At 34.7% G+C, this 17,943-nt stretch overlaps 2 protein-coding genes across 2 annotated transcripts; both read right to left on the bottom strand.

The window, feature by feature from the left end:
* Positions 1-620: 620 nt before the first annotated feature.
* LOC138325003 (sterile alpha motif domain-containing protein 15-like) lies at positions 621-6,223 on the bottom strand. Its single transcript, XM_069270320.1, has 4 exons — positions 6,065-6,223; positions 3,081-3,179; positions 1,358-1,445; positions 621-1,107 (listed from the first exon to the last, which is right to left on the bottom strand). Exons 1-4 carry the CDS (start codon positions 6,182-6,184, stop codon positions 971-973), a joined length of 444 nt encoding a protein of 147 aa, XP_069126421.1. The 5' UTR covers positions 6,185-6,223; the 3' UTR covers positions 621-970.
* Positions 6,224-7,961: 1,738 nt separating this feature from the next.
* Positions 7,962-17,451, bottom strand: LOC138326216 (collagen alpha-1(II) chain-like). Its single transcript, XM_069272343.1, has 7 exons — positions 17,260-17,451; positions 16,310-16,408; positions 14,309-14,944; positions 13,328-13,426; positions 9,855-9,923; positions 9,344-9,649; positions 7,962-8,460 (listed from the first exon to the last, which is right to left on the bottom strand). Exons 1-7 carry the CDS (start codon positions 17,402-17,404, stop codon positions 8,165-8,167), a joined length of 1,650 nt encoding a protein of 549 aa, XP_069128444.1. The 5' UTR covers positions 17,405-17,451; the 3' UTR covers positions 7,962-8,164.
* Positions 17,452-17,943: the final 492 nt, after the last annotated feature.

The following is a 17,943-nucleotide window of genomic DNA, read 5'->3' as shown; positions in this document are numbered from 1 at the left end:
TCAGTGTACAATACTTTAATCATCTCACCATGATCAGGGGAGATAATCGAGTAAACTGAACTGCAGAGATCATTTGCGTTTAGTTAATTTAGAAAGAATAAATTAATTTCCTCTCACAAAAGAACTTTTTTACAAAATAATTTGTTTATTTTAATACTTACATTTAATGTATGCCATTGCATATTGTAATATGTTCATTATTTGAGGCATCATGAAAAGATTTATCAAACCTATAGTTATGCCTCCATTAAAATCTGCAGTGTCTGAAAGTCATTAATTATGTCCTGTATCCAGCACACACTAGTCTAGAGGACATGGTAATAAGCCACAGGTATTAGTCTAAAACTAATGTTAGATTAAAGTGTGCTAGCTATTTAAGATATATATAGAGTCTCAGTACTTATCAATATTTTGGGCCTTTAAAATACTGTAAATGAAATAGCAAATAACAGATACTTACATAAATGTATAAAATATAAAATTTCCTTTTTGGGCATTTTGAGATATTTCATTATACAACTTGCCATAAAGCCATGTAAAACAACATACAAATATTAGTTTTAATTTCATAGTACATTGTATATACAATGTCTATTGTAAAAGAAGAGAATTGGTAATAGTTTGTCTTTTTTTTTTTTTTAAAACATTCCAAACCTTTTACCCCCATCTTCTTTACTCCTGCCCTGTATTACATAAACATCTTAGAGTACTGACAAGTTCTATTACCCAACTGTAATGAATCCTAAAAAAGTTTCATGTGAATAGATATAATAGTCTCTATCAGTCATGATCCTCGGATGTTTGAATTTGTCAGTCTTACTAGAAACTGTCTTTTATGTCGACAAATATTTGGGCGAGAGACAGAGGAGTATACCGATGTCCAATGTCCAAGAGTATATATAATCATTGCTCACAATGAAAGACGTGCATCACTGCCAGCTCAATATTGCCAGTAAACATAGAGACCTATTTAACACTGTGGTAAAATAAGACAGTGATTGGCCAGGGGCGGTCTCCACTTAGCATCCTTGAAGTCCAGAAGGAATTTGTTAAATGTAAGACTGTCAATATTTTTTCCTGTTCCACTTTTTTGCTCAATGTACATGCCTGAAAAACAAGGAATCATTGAAGATATTAAATGTCAAAGCATCAAAATCTCATTAAATGCAATGTATTATATAAACTTTATATGTAAAAACAAAACTCTTGAGATAGGTGTATAATTATGAAAATCAAATACTGCATTTGACCCAATATTAAGCCATTCCTTACTCTCTGTCATTCATTTCTGACATAGTAAATGAATCAACAGTTCTATTTACAGTTGCATCTGTGAATGTGGAAACACTCTGCATACCCAATTCATTTCGTGGAGGTAGGGAAATACTCCTCGTCCAATCAGGTTCTTCAAGATTCAGCATTTCACGGATATTCTTTGTGATTATCTGTAAGCAACAAATAGAAAATTGAGGAGATTTCAACATAAAGCAGTAATCTTCGATTTATTTACTTATGAACAGGTTTTTATTATAACTAGCAGAATGTCAATGGCTATTTGCCTATTTAGGTCTATCTTAGGTGTTTTTATTATAACAGAATGTCAATGGCTAGTGTAAATTGGAATATTTCGGATGTGGTCATATTTTGGCTTATTTGGCACATACAATGTATAACTGTCAATACATGTATAAGCCATTTATTAGGTATATATGTGAAAACATACTCTCGGGTAAATTACTAGATCACGTTACATAAACATACATTTCAGGTATGTATACTGTCAACTGGCAAATATGTTACCTGTGAATGTCATTCTTTTGTGCAAACATGTATATTATTATATGTGTGACTTTTAATCACTTCTGTTGAAGACCAATATTTCAAAGGGTTGTCTTCATTATCAATAAGGTTTCAATCTAATTACGTCAGTTTTTAGCCCACCATCATCAGATGATTCAAGTTTTTTACACTCCAAATGAAATACAGCATATTGGTTTAACCAATACATAAATACATAATTAATACAATAATCATTGTTATGTTTCAAGATGGCGGAGGATAATTCCGATATACTTCATAACAAATTAAACAAATTGACTAATACATGAGTATGATATACTACTGCAGATTAATGAGAATTTTCCTTTTTTTCTGTTGCCTGATTCAAACCACTTTTTGTCTGGTCTGTCTGTTCATCATTCCTTTAACATTTCTTGTTATTGCTATTTCTCAGAAAGTACTGAAGGCATCTTTCTCTAATTTCACATGTAGGTTCCCCTAGAGCACTAGCTATATATATATATAGTTGTGTATATTGCACTTTGGGACTGATTGGTCAACAAGATGACTAAGATGACTGCCAGGTAGCCATCTTGGATTTTGATAGGCAGCCATCTTGGATTTTGATAGTTAAAGTTTTTTACCGCTTCTCAAATTTCAGATGTAGGTTCCCTAGATGTAGAGCCCTAGTTGTGCATATTGCATTTTAGGTTTACAAGATGGCCCCCAGGCAACCATCTTGGATTTTGATTTGGATATTGCATTTTGGGACTGATCGATCAACAAGATGACCAACCAGCCGCCATCCTGGATTTTGGTAGTTGAAGTTTGTTACCGCTATTTCTCAGAAAGTACTGAAGGGATCGTTCTTAAATTTCATATACTTAAAATTACATTTTTTGTAGGTTCCCCTAGGGCCCTATAACCTAGTTGCGCATATTGCATTGTGAACACAATAACTTGAGTAAATATTCACTGAACTTAATGAAATTTTGTATGCAGTCTAAAATACAAATGATCTTGGGCTAGTATGAACTTAAAAATTCCTCCAATGATAAATTAATGAAATTATTGTATTTTTATGCTTCTTGATTTGTACTTTATGTTATGTAAATGTTTCATGTTCACAAAAAAATTGTTTCCTATTTTGTGATTTTTTTTGTGTTGTTGTCAAAATGAACAAAAGACATAAGTTGGCTAGTAAATGACATAACTAATTTGAATCAAATATCAGGTGACAGTTAACTTGTTATTTCATTTGAACATTGATTCAATAAAAAAATTCTGCCTCATCAGCTTACCTTGATATGTTCAAAATCTGTAATTCCAATGCTAGGAAGTGCTTTGGCCTCCATACTGACCAATTTTCGTCCATTGATAAGGTTTGTTGCAAAGCATGCCTGGGAAAAAAAATAAAAAAATCATGAATGCCAGTATACAATTTTAAAGCTATAAATAGTATTAGAGAAATCTGCTCTTAGTGTTTTCTAGTACATACTGATTTCTTCCATTGTTACTTTTCTCCTTAATGGAGTTGATTAGTACTGTAATGGAACTCCGAACAAATTTTCTATGAAGTGCCTAGAGTTATATTTCCTGGCATTTTCACTCTAGAAAATTGTTATAAAACATACACTGTGTGTATATGGATACATATCTATGATGATTAATTACCATAAAAGCACTAATTAACACATCATAAGATAGGGGGAATGTTTTTTTATATGTTAATGCATTCTAAAAAAAAACCGCCACAGATCAATGCCATGTGTAAACTTTAGGGTCACATCGGAAACGTCAATCACATCATGTGATCAACATTGCTGATACCCCTACAGATCGTAACAGATTGGAACAGCTCGTAGCCTTTTGATCTATTTTATATGTGTACATATGAAAATGGAATATATAAACTGATATATTCAATAACTTTGTGAATATGAATTTGGTTAGAAGTCAAAAGTGTAAATTGTTTATCACCACATAACGCACGACGACAGACAATTTAAAGGCTTTTTTAATAGGTTACTTGAGACTTCATCTCAGGTGACCTACATTGTAAAAACAGGTAAATTCAATGAAAAATTGTTAGAAATAAGATTGAATACTCTATATATGTAGGACTACTGGGTATATAAGGAAACTTTTGAACCATTGTACTGCATACTGTTCAAGCACAAGCTCCTTGGAAATGAGTAATATTCAAAAGAATCATCATGCTTTACATGCAGTGTCAGTGTGCCTGAAGCTTTTACATGTACAATCATGGGACAAGCGTATAAAAACTTTCCACTGTTGTTTTTCTCTACTGCAGTGTTCACAATTAAAGGTGGTCCGATGGCCCGAGGCTATAGGAAATCTGGTCGGTCTATGTAAAATCTTATCATGTTTGCTCTATTGTCTAAGCAACTTTGGCATAAAATTCTTTTATTCTGTATCCCTGAAAAAATTCTGATATCAATCTATATTTCGTGAAATGCTTGACGAGGATAAAGAATAGAATTTGGTACCATTTTTCTATGGGAAATTCACAATCACTTTCAGACACTGCTACTGTATCATATTCTATGTAGTTTTACTTTTTTTCCTTATCTCATCCATGTGGATAGATTTTCACCAAAGTATCATTACTTTGGTGCACTGCTTATAATCCTTTCACAGCCAGATTTTTTAATTTGCCAGAAATGATATTATAATTGATGAAGCCAAAAATTATACAACATAATTATAAATAGGTTTGTGCAATTTATCGATGGAAGCGCTGTCAAACATACATTATGTGTAATTTATGGGTTTTCGCCGAATTGATCGGATCTAGAGATAGGCCTACTGCAGTATAGATAAAAATTTTGTAAATGCCACAGTATACCAATTCCTCTCAGTCTCATGTGTATCTGTATGATTTCCACTCAAATTGACATGAATGTAGTCCTGGTCTGTTGGCACTAGATACTTTCATGTTGATTTCCACAAAAAAAAAATGTCTGAAAATGAGAATAATTCACGTACCAAGTGATAACCAATAACCTTTGTGCAGGACTGTTGTTTCTATTGGTGATGGATGGAATGATGTCACAACGATGATCTCCCTTGCTATCGTCATTTCAGCAGGAAGAATACAAATAGTTATGTTCCATAACCACTGGATATACTAGTCCTACATAATACCACAATATCACTGGTATCATATGGTACGTGAATTAGTCCCATTCGTTACGTACTAACATTGACAAATACTTATGTCCCATCACTCTGTATTGTTAGTTTGACATTCTTCTGTCCTAATACCTATAATAAACATTATGATATGGTTGTGTGTTTTGCTCACTCCTGAGTGGCTGAAACTACACTTTCCCGCTACGATACAACATGATATCCACCAGAAAATTCCGAACTATGCATTGTGACATCATCTCAGGTTGATATGATATTCAAAACCCTCAGGTCGTAACCAAATATAGAAATCTTGCATTGTGACGTCATGTAAAAATGACGTCGCAATCACTTCACAGGTTGATATAAGATTCCAATGGGTCCAGATCGTACCCAAATATAGCGTAAAGGGAATTTCCGTGACGTCAAAGATCTATTGTGACGGAGAGCAGCAGGTTTACTGGAATCAGTGTGACCCTGGTAATATTTGTGTGTGTATTTTTGTCAGATTTTTCAAATAATAAGTAACATTTACTTTCATACTAGGAATGTCTAAATTTCTGTACTTAATAAATCAACGGTCCTCATGCAATGTGATAAATTTGTTATATTGTCAGTTACTGACTGGCCTACATATGTATTAAGGCTTAGAGGGTCAGTAATTAAGTACATGTATAGGAGGCTTGGGCAACGCCCTCGCTCCCTTTGAATCTTACATACTGACCATCTATCCCTTTATAGGGGTTCAGTAACTGACTACTGTACTATCACAGGAGTTTGACGTTCTGTCAATAATATATAGTAAAAATATCTAAAAAATACTCATATATACTTGAAAAAAAACAAAATATATATAGGGATATTTTTATGTATACTATATATTATTGACGGAACGTCAAACTCCTGTGCTACTTTACCCTATTTGGCCGTGTCGTTGTATTTATGAAATTGTTATTAATAAATGGTTAAACGGAAGATATGACTTCGTCATGTGTCCTCATAAAATACGAAGTAACTGTTAGCCCGTGAACTCTGCTACATACATGTATTGCATACAGGAGTGTAGGTAATACTGTCTGATTACGATACATGATGTTTTTAGTACAGTTGAAGAATAAAAATATGTTTAAACCTTATAATATGGAAATCCCAAATTCTCAATCCAGTCTACAACTTGATCAACAGTCCAGTAAAGGCATTGTGGTACTTGCTCGTTCTTCAAATCCTCAACGGTGCTTGTCGTGGCGGCCATAATGAATACGTCTCCATGGAATGGTCACGTGACGAAGCTTTGAATATTTCTACAAGAGTTATCCTTCTTTGAACTGGAAGTTGGCGTATGTAGGCCTAATTAATTTTTAAAAGCTACCAAATGAAAACTAATTATTTCTCTATTTACACTACACTTAGAAAATTTCCCAAAACTATCATGTTTATGGATTTAAATGACTAATGCATCATTTTATGCTTACAATGTACCTACAAATGTCATATGTTTCTGATTAAGGCCAAAAAATTGTCTGCTTATAGGCAGAAACATATATACATAGAGATCTCTATTATATATATTTCTGTTATAGGGTTACCCGACCGACCCTAACTTTTTACCCCGACCCTAATTTTTTCCACTTTGCTACGGAAAGGAAAAAAAAACAACCTAAAAAGTCGGGATTTCGATTTCAGACTCCGGTTCCGGCCATCATTTTAGAGTGAAAGACACTATAAAAAATTCCTCACGACCGACCGACCCTATTTTTTTTTCTCCAATGCAACCCTAATTAAATAGACATATTTTTTTTGCCTAAAAGGTCTAGTCAGTATTTCAATAGTTCGCGTTAACATCGTTAATGGATTTATCACATACAGTTGGTAGTCATCTCCATTGCACGAGGTTTAGACATTAACACGTGCACGTGCAGGTACATGTAGACTGGCACGAAGTCCACTACGTACGTGTGAACACGGTGTGCACTACAGGGCCGTTTTCGTTTGGTTAAAGTCATTATTTCAAGTATAAAACATGACGGACCTGCAGTTTTTGATACAGGCCTGTGGGGCTTTGTCAAGGGTCGTCTGAAAATAATATAAAATCAACAGGTGCGTCTTAATTAATAAACGAACAAGTATAGGTCCAACCAGCCAAACCGTAGGTAATTAATATGACCACTACATCCGAACCACAGACAGACTAGATGATGTGTTACATATATATATTGGATAAGATATAGACCTTGACGGATACACGTAGAAATGTTTATTGCTATCAGAAACATATTTCATTGTAACATAAAACTGCCGTTAATTAGGTTACTAGGTCATTCGTATTGTAATGTTTATTTTAAAAACCGATAAAAGTAATTCAAAATGAAGTAGAATGTAGTAATAGACCGGCGACTAAAGTAATAAAAATAATTTAACTGCGTGCAGGTTGTTACGGTAAACCACTGGTTATGTCTCATCAATGGATAGGTAGCTCAAATCCGCATTTTCCAGTTGATACAATATTTCTTAGCTAGTGATATATAGTTCAAACACTGACTTTTGATTTATCAAATCCTACTTTGGATAATTCAAATACATAAAGTGACGAACATGAAGTAAAATTTTCAGTGTTGACAAATCTTCGCCCGGGAGATATTTTAATCAACAAAAATAATTAAAAAGAATGTATTGATGGTCATAATGATAGCAAGGAAATATAAACATAATTAGATCAAGTCTTTCATAAAATGTTTAACTTTGGAATATAGTTTTTCAGGACGGCAAGGTGCACGAAATAGTTTTAAGCCCTGTCAAATGTATACACGTACTTGTATATGCGTTCGGTACATGGAACCTGACGAGCTGCAAAGGATCAATTGATACACAGGCGTTTGGCTCTCTAGACATTAAATTCTCTCTATATTTAAGCATTAAACCATATAGATAAGAACTTTGCAGACAATCTTCGTAATGCGCGCTCTTATAATATATTATATTGTGTTGCATTTTAATAATAAATTATAATTAAAAACAAACAAAAATAAGAGTTATTATTTAGAAAACAGGTTTAATTATTTCACATCACCGTAAGTTGTTTTCTCGACGTACATATTAATTAGATTTAAACATGATTTTACAAGTGAATGACGTAGATGTAAAAACATAAAACAGTGTTGATCTTATGAAACATGGCATTTGAATTTTGTTACATAAAACTGGAATATCGATCACATTAAGTTAGAATTTTAAGTTATCCTTTAATTGGAGTAGGTCTGGGAGCTGGGGCGCTCTTGTACGATGATCTAACAGCGTATGCTGGGCCTGGTGCGCCCGTGTACCCGCGCTTGCCTGCATCGCCTCGGGGTCCCGGATATCCTGGAAAACCTTGTTTTCCCATTTCTCCCTGGGGTCCATGTGGACCTATAGGTCCTTGAGGGCCTGGTTCACCTACAGTCCCTGGGGGTCCCCTTGGGCCTTCCGCTCCTGGCATACCTGGGTAACCAGTGTATCCCTGAAGTCCCTTTTCTCCGGGTAAACCAGGATAACCTGTATATGATAAAATTAACATATTCCATTTAATATGTATACGTATTACATGCATATATATCGTATTTTATGACAATACTGATTTTATTATTTTATCCAAGTGGGCATATTTTTGAATTGAGTAGTTTATATAATGTAACTATTTTACTCCAAAATAGTAATCACTTGTGTAGATACAAAAGAGTTAAAAATGTGCACATGTACACCAAGATTTCTTCAGCCAAGCAGAAGCATATGCTAACGTACCGATATGTTCAAACACCACTTTAATATGTTGTCAACTGCAACAAGATAATAACCATAATCACCGACTGGTGATCAGATTACGTGTACATCGACTAGTGACCATGGTTACGTGTACACCGAGTAGTGACCATGGTTACGTGTACACCGAGTAGGGACCGTGATTATGTGTACATCGACTAGTGACCATGGTTACGTGTACATCGAATAGTGACCACGGTTACGTGTACATCGATTAGTGACCATGGTTACGTGTACATTGACTAGTGACTATGGTTACGTATACATCGACTAGTGACCATGGTTACGTGAACATCGATTAGCGACCATGGTTACGTGTACATCGATTAGTGACCATGGTTACGTGTACACCGACTAGTGAACATGGTTACGTGTGCATCGATTAGTGACCATGGTTACGTGTACATCGACTAGTGACCATGGTTACGTGTACATCGACTAGTGACCATGGTTACGTGTACATCGACTAGTGACCATAGTTACGTGTACATCGATTAGTGACCATGGTTACGTGTGCAGCGATTAGTGACCATGGTTACGTATACATCGACTAGTGACCATGGTTACAGATACAGATTGGTAACCATAGTTACATATATATATTGATGATGGTTTTTACCTTGCGGTCCGTACTCTCCAGCCTCGCCCTTATCTCCTTGGGGCCCAGCTGGTCCTGGGATTCCCTGTTCACCAGCCTGTCCCTGGGGTCCTGGTTCACCTGTTGGTCCTTTAGGTCCCTGAGCTCCAACATTGCCAACCTCTCCTGGTGGTCCCTGGTCGCCTTTAGGACCTTGAGGTCCATGCGCACCATCCGCTCCTGGTGCCCCTACAGCTCCCTGGTCTCCGGTCTCACCCTTAAATCCAGGATAACCTGTTGGTCCAGCTGGACCTGGAGCTCCACGTAGACCGGGATGGCCTGGCGCACCTGCAGCATAATCAATCATTAAATAACGATTCCATGGACTCATTTCGACGCCAAATATTTTTTATTGAAATATTTTCAAAAATACGTTTAAACAATTAAATTGAAAATAAGAATGTGATTCAAATGTCATTTTTTCAGCGAATGAATATGAATCCTATTAGAATCATATCCTGCTCATAGCCAATATGTTGCAAAGATTTGGTACCTGTACTACCGGCGGGACCGGGAGGTCCAGCCATCCATACATGCCTCTTCTTCCTTGACACGCCATTTTCTAATGAACAACAACAAAAAAACACAAGAATGAGCATTTGACATTTTTTTTGTTACCGGAATGATACACATCAACATTGCTAAAATCTTTTTGGATATTAAACCATATAACGTCTCTAATTGGACCCACATTTAAATCCCACCAGCATTGACGTTAAACATGGACCTGCATATACTGCTACGTACATGTACGTTGACAACGTGTATAAACTACAAAGGTAGCCGTGTGTTTAGAAGTTGAAGGTGTTCTGACGTCCATCCAATAAATTTCTACATTTGATACACGACGAAACCAATATTGCCAGATATATATATATATATATGGCAGTAAATTGTTGTTTATTTATTTTATAACCTTGCACTTCTTTATATGACCATACTATGGTCACCAGACAGTGAATACAATAAGTCAATCTAATAAATAAAGCAAACCTAAGGTTTAGAAGTATACCATATCTATGAAGATTTACTAATATTGTTGTAATTATCCGCATCGTGTTTATATATATATCTCAGTCTGATGTCAAGCTTTAGGGCCATTACTATATACTAGTACCTTCACTTCTATACTGATTATAAAGTCGAGAAAAATATTTAATTGTATCACTGCTAAATGTCTGTAGTTTAGTCCAACGGCAAATTAACAACCTCAAACATGTATTATATATGTAGGATATAAAAATCTCAAACATCTATTGTGTATATAGGAGAGTAAAACCTCTATACATTTATTATGTATGTAGGAGATTAAAACCTCGATACATTTATTATATATGTAGGAGAGTAAAACCTCAAACATTTATTATGTATGTAGGAGATTAAAACCTCGATACATTTATTATATATGTAGGAGAGTAAAATCTCAAACATTTATTATGTATGTAGGAGAGTAAAACCTCAAACATTTATTATGTATGTAGGAGAGTAAAACCTCAAACATTTATTATGTATGTAGGAGAGTAAAACCTCAATAGTAGGAGAGTAAAACCTCAAATATTTATCATGTATGTAGGAGAGTAAAACCTCAATTACATTTATTATGTATGTAGGAGAGTAAAACCTCAAATATTTATTATGTATGTAGGAGAGTAAAACCTCTATACATTTATTATGTATGTAGGAGAGTAAAACCTCCAAACATTTATTATGTATGTAAGAGAGTAAAACATCAAACATTTATTATGTATGTAGGAGATTAAAACCTCGATACATTTATTATATATGTAGGAGAGTAAAACCCCCAAACATTTATTATGTATGTAGGAGAGTAAAACATCAAACATTTATTATGTATGTAGGAGATTAAAACCTCGATACATTTATTATATATGTAGGAGAGTAAAACCTCCAAACATTTATTATGTATGTAGGAGAGTAAAACATCAAACATTTATTATGTATGTAGGAGAGTAAAACCTCAAACATTTATTATGTATGTAGGAGAGTAAAACCTCAAACATTTATTATGTATGTAGGAGAGTAAAACCTCTAAACATTTATTATGTATGTAGGAGAGTAAAACCTCAAACATTTATTATGTATGTAGGAGAGTAAAACCTCGAAACATTTATTATGTATGTAGGAGAGTAAAACCTCAAACATTTATTATGTATGTAGGAGATTAAAACCTCGATACATTTATTATATATGTAGGAGAGTAAAACCTCAAACATTTATTATGTATGTAGGAGAGTAAAACCTCAAACATTTATTATGTATGTAGGAGAGTAAAACCTCAAACATTTATTATGTATGTAGGAGAGTAAAACCTCGATACATTTATTATATATGTAGGAGAGTAAAATCTCAAATATTTATTATGTATGTAGGAGAGTAAAACCTCTATACATTTATTATGTATGTAGGAGAGTAAAACCTCCAAACATTTATTATGTATGTAGGAGAGTAAAACCTCAAACATTTATTATGTATGTAGGAGAGTAAAACCTCAAACATTTATTATGTATGTAGGAGAGTAAAACATCAATCATTTATTATGTATGTAGGAGATTAAAACCTCGATACATTTATTATATATGTAGGAGAGTAAAACCTCCAAACATTTATTATGTATGTAGGAGAGTAAAACATCAATCATTTATTATGTATGTAGGAGATTAAAACCTCGATACATTTATTATATATGTAGGAGAGTAAAACCCCCAAACATTTATTATGTATGTAGGAGAGTAAAACATCAAACATTTATTATGTATGTAGGAGAGTAAAACCTCAAACATTTATTATGTATGTAGGAGAGTAAAACCTCAAACATTTATTATGTATGTAGGAGAGTAAAACCTCAAACATTTATTATGTATGTAGGAGAGTAAAACCTCAAACATTTATTATGTATGTAGGAGAGTAAAACCTCAAACATTTATTATGTATGTAGGAGAGTAAAACCTCAAACATTTATTATGTATGTAGGAGAGTAAAACCTTAAACATTTATTTTAAGACCTATTGTTCACAATTACAGATCATGTTGTAACTTCCTGTCAACAATTCCCTATTACATTCACCAAAACATTACCTAACGAATAACTAACACATCCACAAACTGTCAGTCAAGGACAACATATGGTAATGTAGTCGTGCAGACATTTCCAAACGTTTACGTCGAAAAATAAATGAGTTTCAGAAAAGTTAATATTGTAGGGTGCTTCTAAGTCACATTATCAAATTATTGAATTATGAATAATGAAATTGAAACGTTACGTTGACATATGATGATTTATTTATGGTAAGAGTTTCTGTTCACCAACCTCTTTCCAAATGCGATTAATTTCTGGGTATTTCATCGGCAATTATCTAAAACTCGAAAATCAACTGCATATATAACTCTGAAACGCAAAACTAAATTACACTGCATAACAACGCATTTGGCATGCGAAATGAATTCGCTCTAGAAATGATTTGGTCTACTGTATTCAGTGCCTTAAAGATGCTCCACCGCTGACGAATGGTATTTTTTCTTTATCAAAAACAGGAGCAGGAGCAGTTACTTACTTTACATCATTACCACAATTGAAAAGTTTGAGGTCCTAATATTAATTAAAAATTAAAATATTCAAAATAATTATTTGCGTCACGAAAAATATCCATTGCACTATGCCCTATATGAAATTAAGTACTGATTGTGCATGTACCAAACGCAAAATAAATTATTTTATATGCATTCTTTGTTACTTAGACACATATAAACACGATTTAAACACCAATTATTGTTCAAATGATGGGTATCATTTATGCTCTGTCGGCGGTGGAGCATCTACAATATATCCATTGTCACCACCAGGTATTTGTTTGGTAATTTGACTTGACCGAAACCTACAAGTGTATGATGGATGTGTTCGATGAAGACCTACTCTCCAGGAACCAATGAATTCTGTTCAAGACTTACCAACAAATCCGCATTTTGTTCTTTTTGAATTTGAATCAATCATTTCTCTCTGTCGAAATGTTCTATTGTGGACAGCGTCCCCGATAGCCGATGCAATCCCTTAAGGTATTGACAAAGACATTGCAAGTGTCTATAACGAAACGAACTTTTTTGTTTGAATATGTACTGTATGTGAACGCGGACATTTACCGAAGGGTGAATTTACGCTAATTACGCGAAGGTCGCTTGGTCGCGGAAATTCCCCCCGAACGTAATATTTCTAGATGTAAGGACTTTATTTTTGAAGTCAGAAAGTGTATCTATCACGAAAATAACAACACCGCGAAAGTTTTATGCATGGAAGTCGCGAAAATGAGCACTCGCGAACATATCTACGTTTACAGTAATGTTCACCCTCCAGTCGTTAGAATTAAAGTGGATAAAGTTCATTTCGTATATTTGCAAATTTAAATAGGCAAAGAAAAACGATTACGTTGATTTCGAGATACCAAAAGGAAGTTGGTAAAGCACTATAAATATCAATTAGTTCTACTTTACCGTGGTTGTGATGTCATATATATGGACATGATATGTTGACGTCACAATCACCGGAAGTTGATACTAATTGTATTCGGCCCACGTTGTTTTAGTATCTCTATATTCCCGTATTGAAAACATTTTGGACGCAGCTGAGATGGAGAGAAATGTGAAGACGTGCCATGGCTATGTCAATACTTTAATTCACACCAAGCGTGGTGTAATTACAGGTACTTAAAATACAAAGATAACGAAAAGGCTACAATTATTTTGTGTTTATAATTTAATTTGTCATTCATAATCACATGTAGATTTGACACAATGTATTCTTCTTACAGAGCTTTACTGAGAATTGAAGAGAGAAGTAGGACTATTGTCGTTATACAAAACTCCTTGTGATGGAATAAAACACATAATGAAACGATGAAATTGGAATTATTATTTTTTATTATTTTTATTCAATTTAATTGCCTTTATAAGGAGCAGGTGCTGGTGCTGATTTGTAGACTTGTGCTGGTGCAGCATAATATTTATTAGGGGCTGGTGCCCTGTATGCGTATACTGCTCTGCCAACAGCGCCAGTGTGGCCCCGTGGGCCGGGTACTCCTGCTGCCCCTGGGGCACCACGTTGTCCTGGGTATCCCTGACGTCCTTGTGGCCCTGGTGGACCGTCCTGTCCCTGTGGACCTTGTGGACCTTGTGGGCCAGTTGGTCCCATTTGTCCAGTTGCACCAGTCTCGCCAACCGCTCCCGGTGCGCCCTGGTCTCCCTTCTCTCCTTGAGCGCCTGGAGCTCCTGGTGGACCAGCTGGGCCGTCGTATCCCTGGTGACCCTGTGGGCCTGGTGGTCCATCATCACCTGGCATTCCTGGGAATCCCTGCTCGCCAGTGGCTCCTTGAAGTCCCTGGTCTCCCCGTGGGCCGGCTGGTCCAACAGGTCCTGGTGCGCCTACATCACCTGTGAATCCCTGAGGTCCATGTGGTCCGTCAACGCCGGGAGCTCCGGCTACACCTTGTTCGCCTTTGTCTCCCTGTTCTCCAGGGGCACCAGTCGCTCCTTGTGGACCAGCTGGGCCGGGGGCGCCGGGTGATCCGGGTGCACCTAGAAACAAATGGAAAGATTTTTTTATACTAAAACCATGTTCGTCTGGTAAAAAACACTCATAATTCATCCAAATACATTTTCTTTAAAAACCTAGTGTTCAACATGTAAATATTGCAGCAATACAATTTCTCGATAATGGAATATAATTTCAAAGGTAACCTGCAGTTTCAATCATATCTAGTCTGTGTTTTAACTTGACAGGTTTAGTGTATAACATTTTGATTTCCCTCTCCTAAAGACAAATACATTAAATACATGAAATTTATAATTTGGAAAACATCGATTACAAATAGATTGATCTCAAATATAATAATTCGGTTAAATTATCTGAACAAAACGTGCAACAAAAGGAAAGACCTAAAAAGTATTTATATTTTTTATGTTTGAGTCATTTTTGCGTTATGTTAATGGTCCGGGAGAAGGAAAAAAAACGTATGAATTATTGCGAGAAAATAGAATTGATCATTCTGCCTTCTAAGATCTATTCATATAATATAACTAAAATATTCTTTCAAACTTTTAATCAAAACTGTTCAGATGAACTTTTACTTTTCATGTTAATGTGGTTCCTATATCAATATTTTATATGGTGATGACGTAACATCCGTAATTTAATAGTATTATTAACTTGTATGTAAACTAAACACTGTACATATCTTAAACAATCAAAATTTTAATTGTAAAACAAATCCTTACGAAGGAAATATATATTAAAATGTCACAGATGTAGATAGAAATACGGAAATATTAGAAAAACTAAATATGGATACGTATTGTGAAAATACAGAGGGTGGTAGTAGAGAGATTAGCAATGGTCATGGATGAGTGACAGACATAAATTCATCACCGTAGTATTCATAATGACAGACCTAATATCAAAGTCTAATTTTGAAACCATAACATATATATAGCTCATGAAATAGAAACACATTAACAGTATTTAATTAATTGAAAACAATATTGATAGATTAGAAAATAAGCACTGCCGCAATTTATAATTGTACACCATTAACTTTGGAGAGTGGTTTAGAAATGATTCATTCATATGAAAAAAAATATAAACTTTGTATGAATAATTAGAAGCAGATAACCTTTATTTAGAATTAATGAAACTGAGATTAAAAACGTTTTATATTACATGAATCGAAAAATGAATTGAAAGATATAAAACGACTTATACTAAAATGTCCATACATTAAACAAAAATAATAATTTGACAATAGATTATAGATATGAATCACTCTTTAAAATTGAACAATTCATTACAATTAATAATTTCAATAGCTCATTAAAAACCTTCATTTTTTAAATTCTAACTTCGATACTAATAAGTAGAAAATTTCTGTTTGTTGTAAGACTTACCGGGTGCTCCCATTGGTCCTGCTGGGCCTCTGGCCGCGGCGTAATAGTAATTACCGCTCCTCTTCCTTCGGTGAGGCGACTCCATAACTTCATCGTCGTCTACAGCAAAGAAAAGTGAAGCATTGGTGGACGAGCCGAAAATCACGCACAGGTAGGCAAAACTCTTGTCTTGGATACCTGCTCTTTTAATTAAAACATCGCACACTTAATTTAAACACCGGTTCCCTCCCTCTATTTGCCTCAATGATACCGTACTTATTATACCGCAGTATTTTGGCAGAGAACCGGTTTGCGACTAGTATTTCTGTAGAATACCATTCTATGTTTTCAGATGATCCAGATAGATGGTGTTCTGTTTTGTATGGGAATACATCATACACACAGAGAGATAACTTCATCGCACAATTTATTAGGAAATATCATTGCGCCTTTTTGCCACGATGGAAAATGAACTACATGTCAAAGTTTCTTCCTTAATTAGATCCTATTAACAAAATCTGTTTCAGCTACCCCTTAGTATGACTCTGAGTATATCAGCAAACGATACATTGGTAGAAATAGTTTAATTTGCGCAAAATCATAAGTATTTCGGAAATATTTAGATACAATAACTGGAAGACATTAAAAAAACATCCACATCAACTTTTAAAATGGTCTTGTCTTTTATAAAATTTACTTTCATTTGAAATCGGTGATATCTTTAAACATGTCGATATGGGGAATATCGACCATCAATCATTGCTCTCTAGTCTTCGCATTGTGTTCCAGTATTCGCAAAGTAATTCACAATACTACATCAACAGGTGATTTTCTTTCTTACTTGTATCATATTGTTTAGTTAATAGGATTTAATTATTGTGCGAAATTATATTTATATGAAGCTAAAAAGAGCTTAATTCAAACAGTACAAGTTTATAAACAAATCAAATAAACAAATAGGAAAAACTCACCCCCAGGGATAATGCCCGCCACTAGGTTCTGTATCCTTGTTTCTAATTCCTGAATCTTGCTCTCCAATTCAGCATAGTCCGCTGCACTTGGCGCCACATACGTGGCAGCTAGGCCCAGAGCGAAAAGGAGAAAACAAGCGTTCATGGTTACGGTTTGACTAGTGACTGAGTGCCGAGTGTCCAGCCTCACACCTTTTATACCCCTTGGTAATTAACAGACGGGACGTTCTCCTATCAGACTGGTCTAGATACTTATAAGAAACGCTGTTGTGGCATTCTTTTAGGTCCGTTTCCAAATTTACCCTTACCTTTGAAAGTCTGTTTAGCTTCAGTGATATCCATAGCTACCATTAAAGTGTATGTGGTTATTTTGTTGATTAAAAAGAAAAAAGTTATTCTCCTGTCTCAAAGCAATATATATTTTAGATAAATACAATTTTATTTGCTGTGCATTGTAAGGACATTATTTCGCTGGCTTTATGTAGGAATTTTAGCAGGGTAAACTAACTAAGTAGATATATCAACTAATCATTGTATTTGAAGCTGAACTCCATCAGAAGTTGACCTATGACCCATTGTAACACTATCATGTGTAACTGTATACGATTCATGTTTTAAATTTGCACTATATGTTCCACATCTGTATGTCTTATTAAATTAAAAACGTTTTTGTTCAGTGTATCT

Source organism: Argopecten irradians, chromosome 6 (genome assembly GCF_041381155.1).
Source record: "Argopecten irradians isolate NY chromosome 6, Ai_NY, whole genome shotgun sequence".
NCBI classification, from domain to species: Eukaryota; Metazoa; Mollusca; class Bivalvia; order Pectinida; family Pectinidae; genus Argopecten; species Argopecten irradians.
Note: the sequence above shows the minus strand (reverse complement) of the source record. Positions and strands in the feature narration are given on the sequence as shown.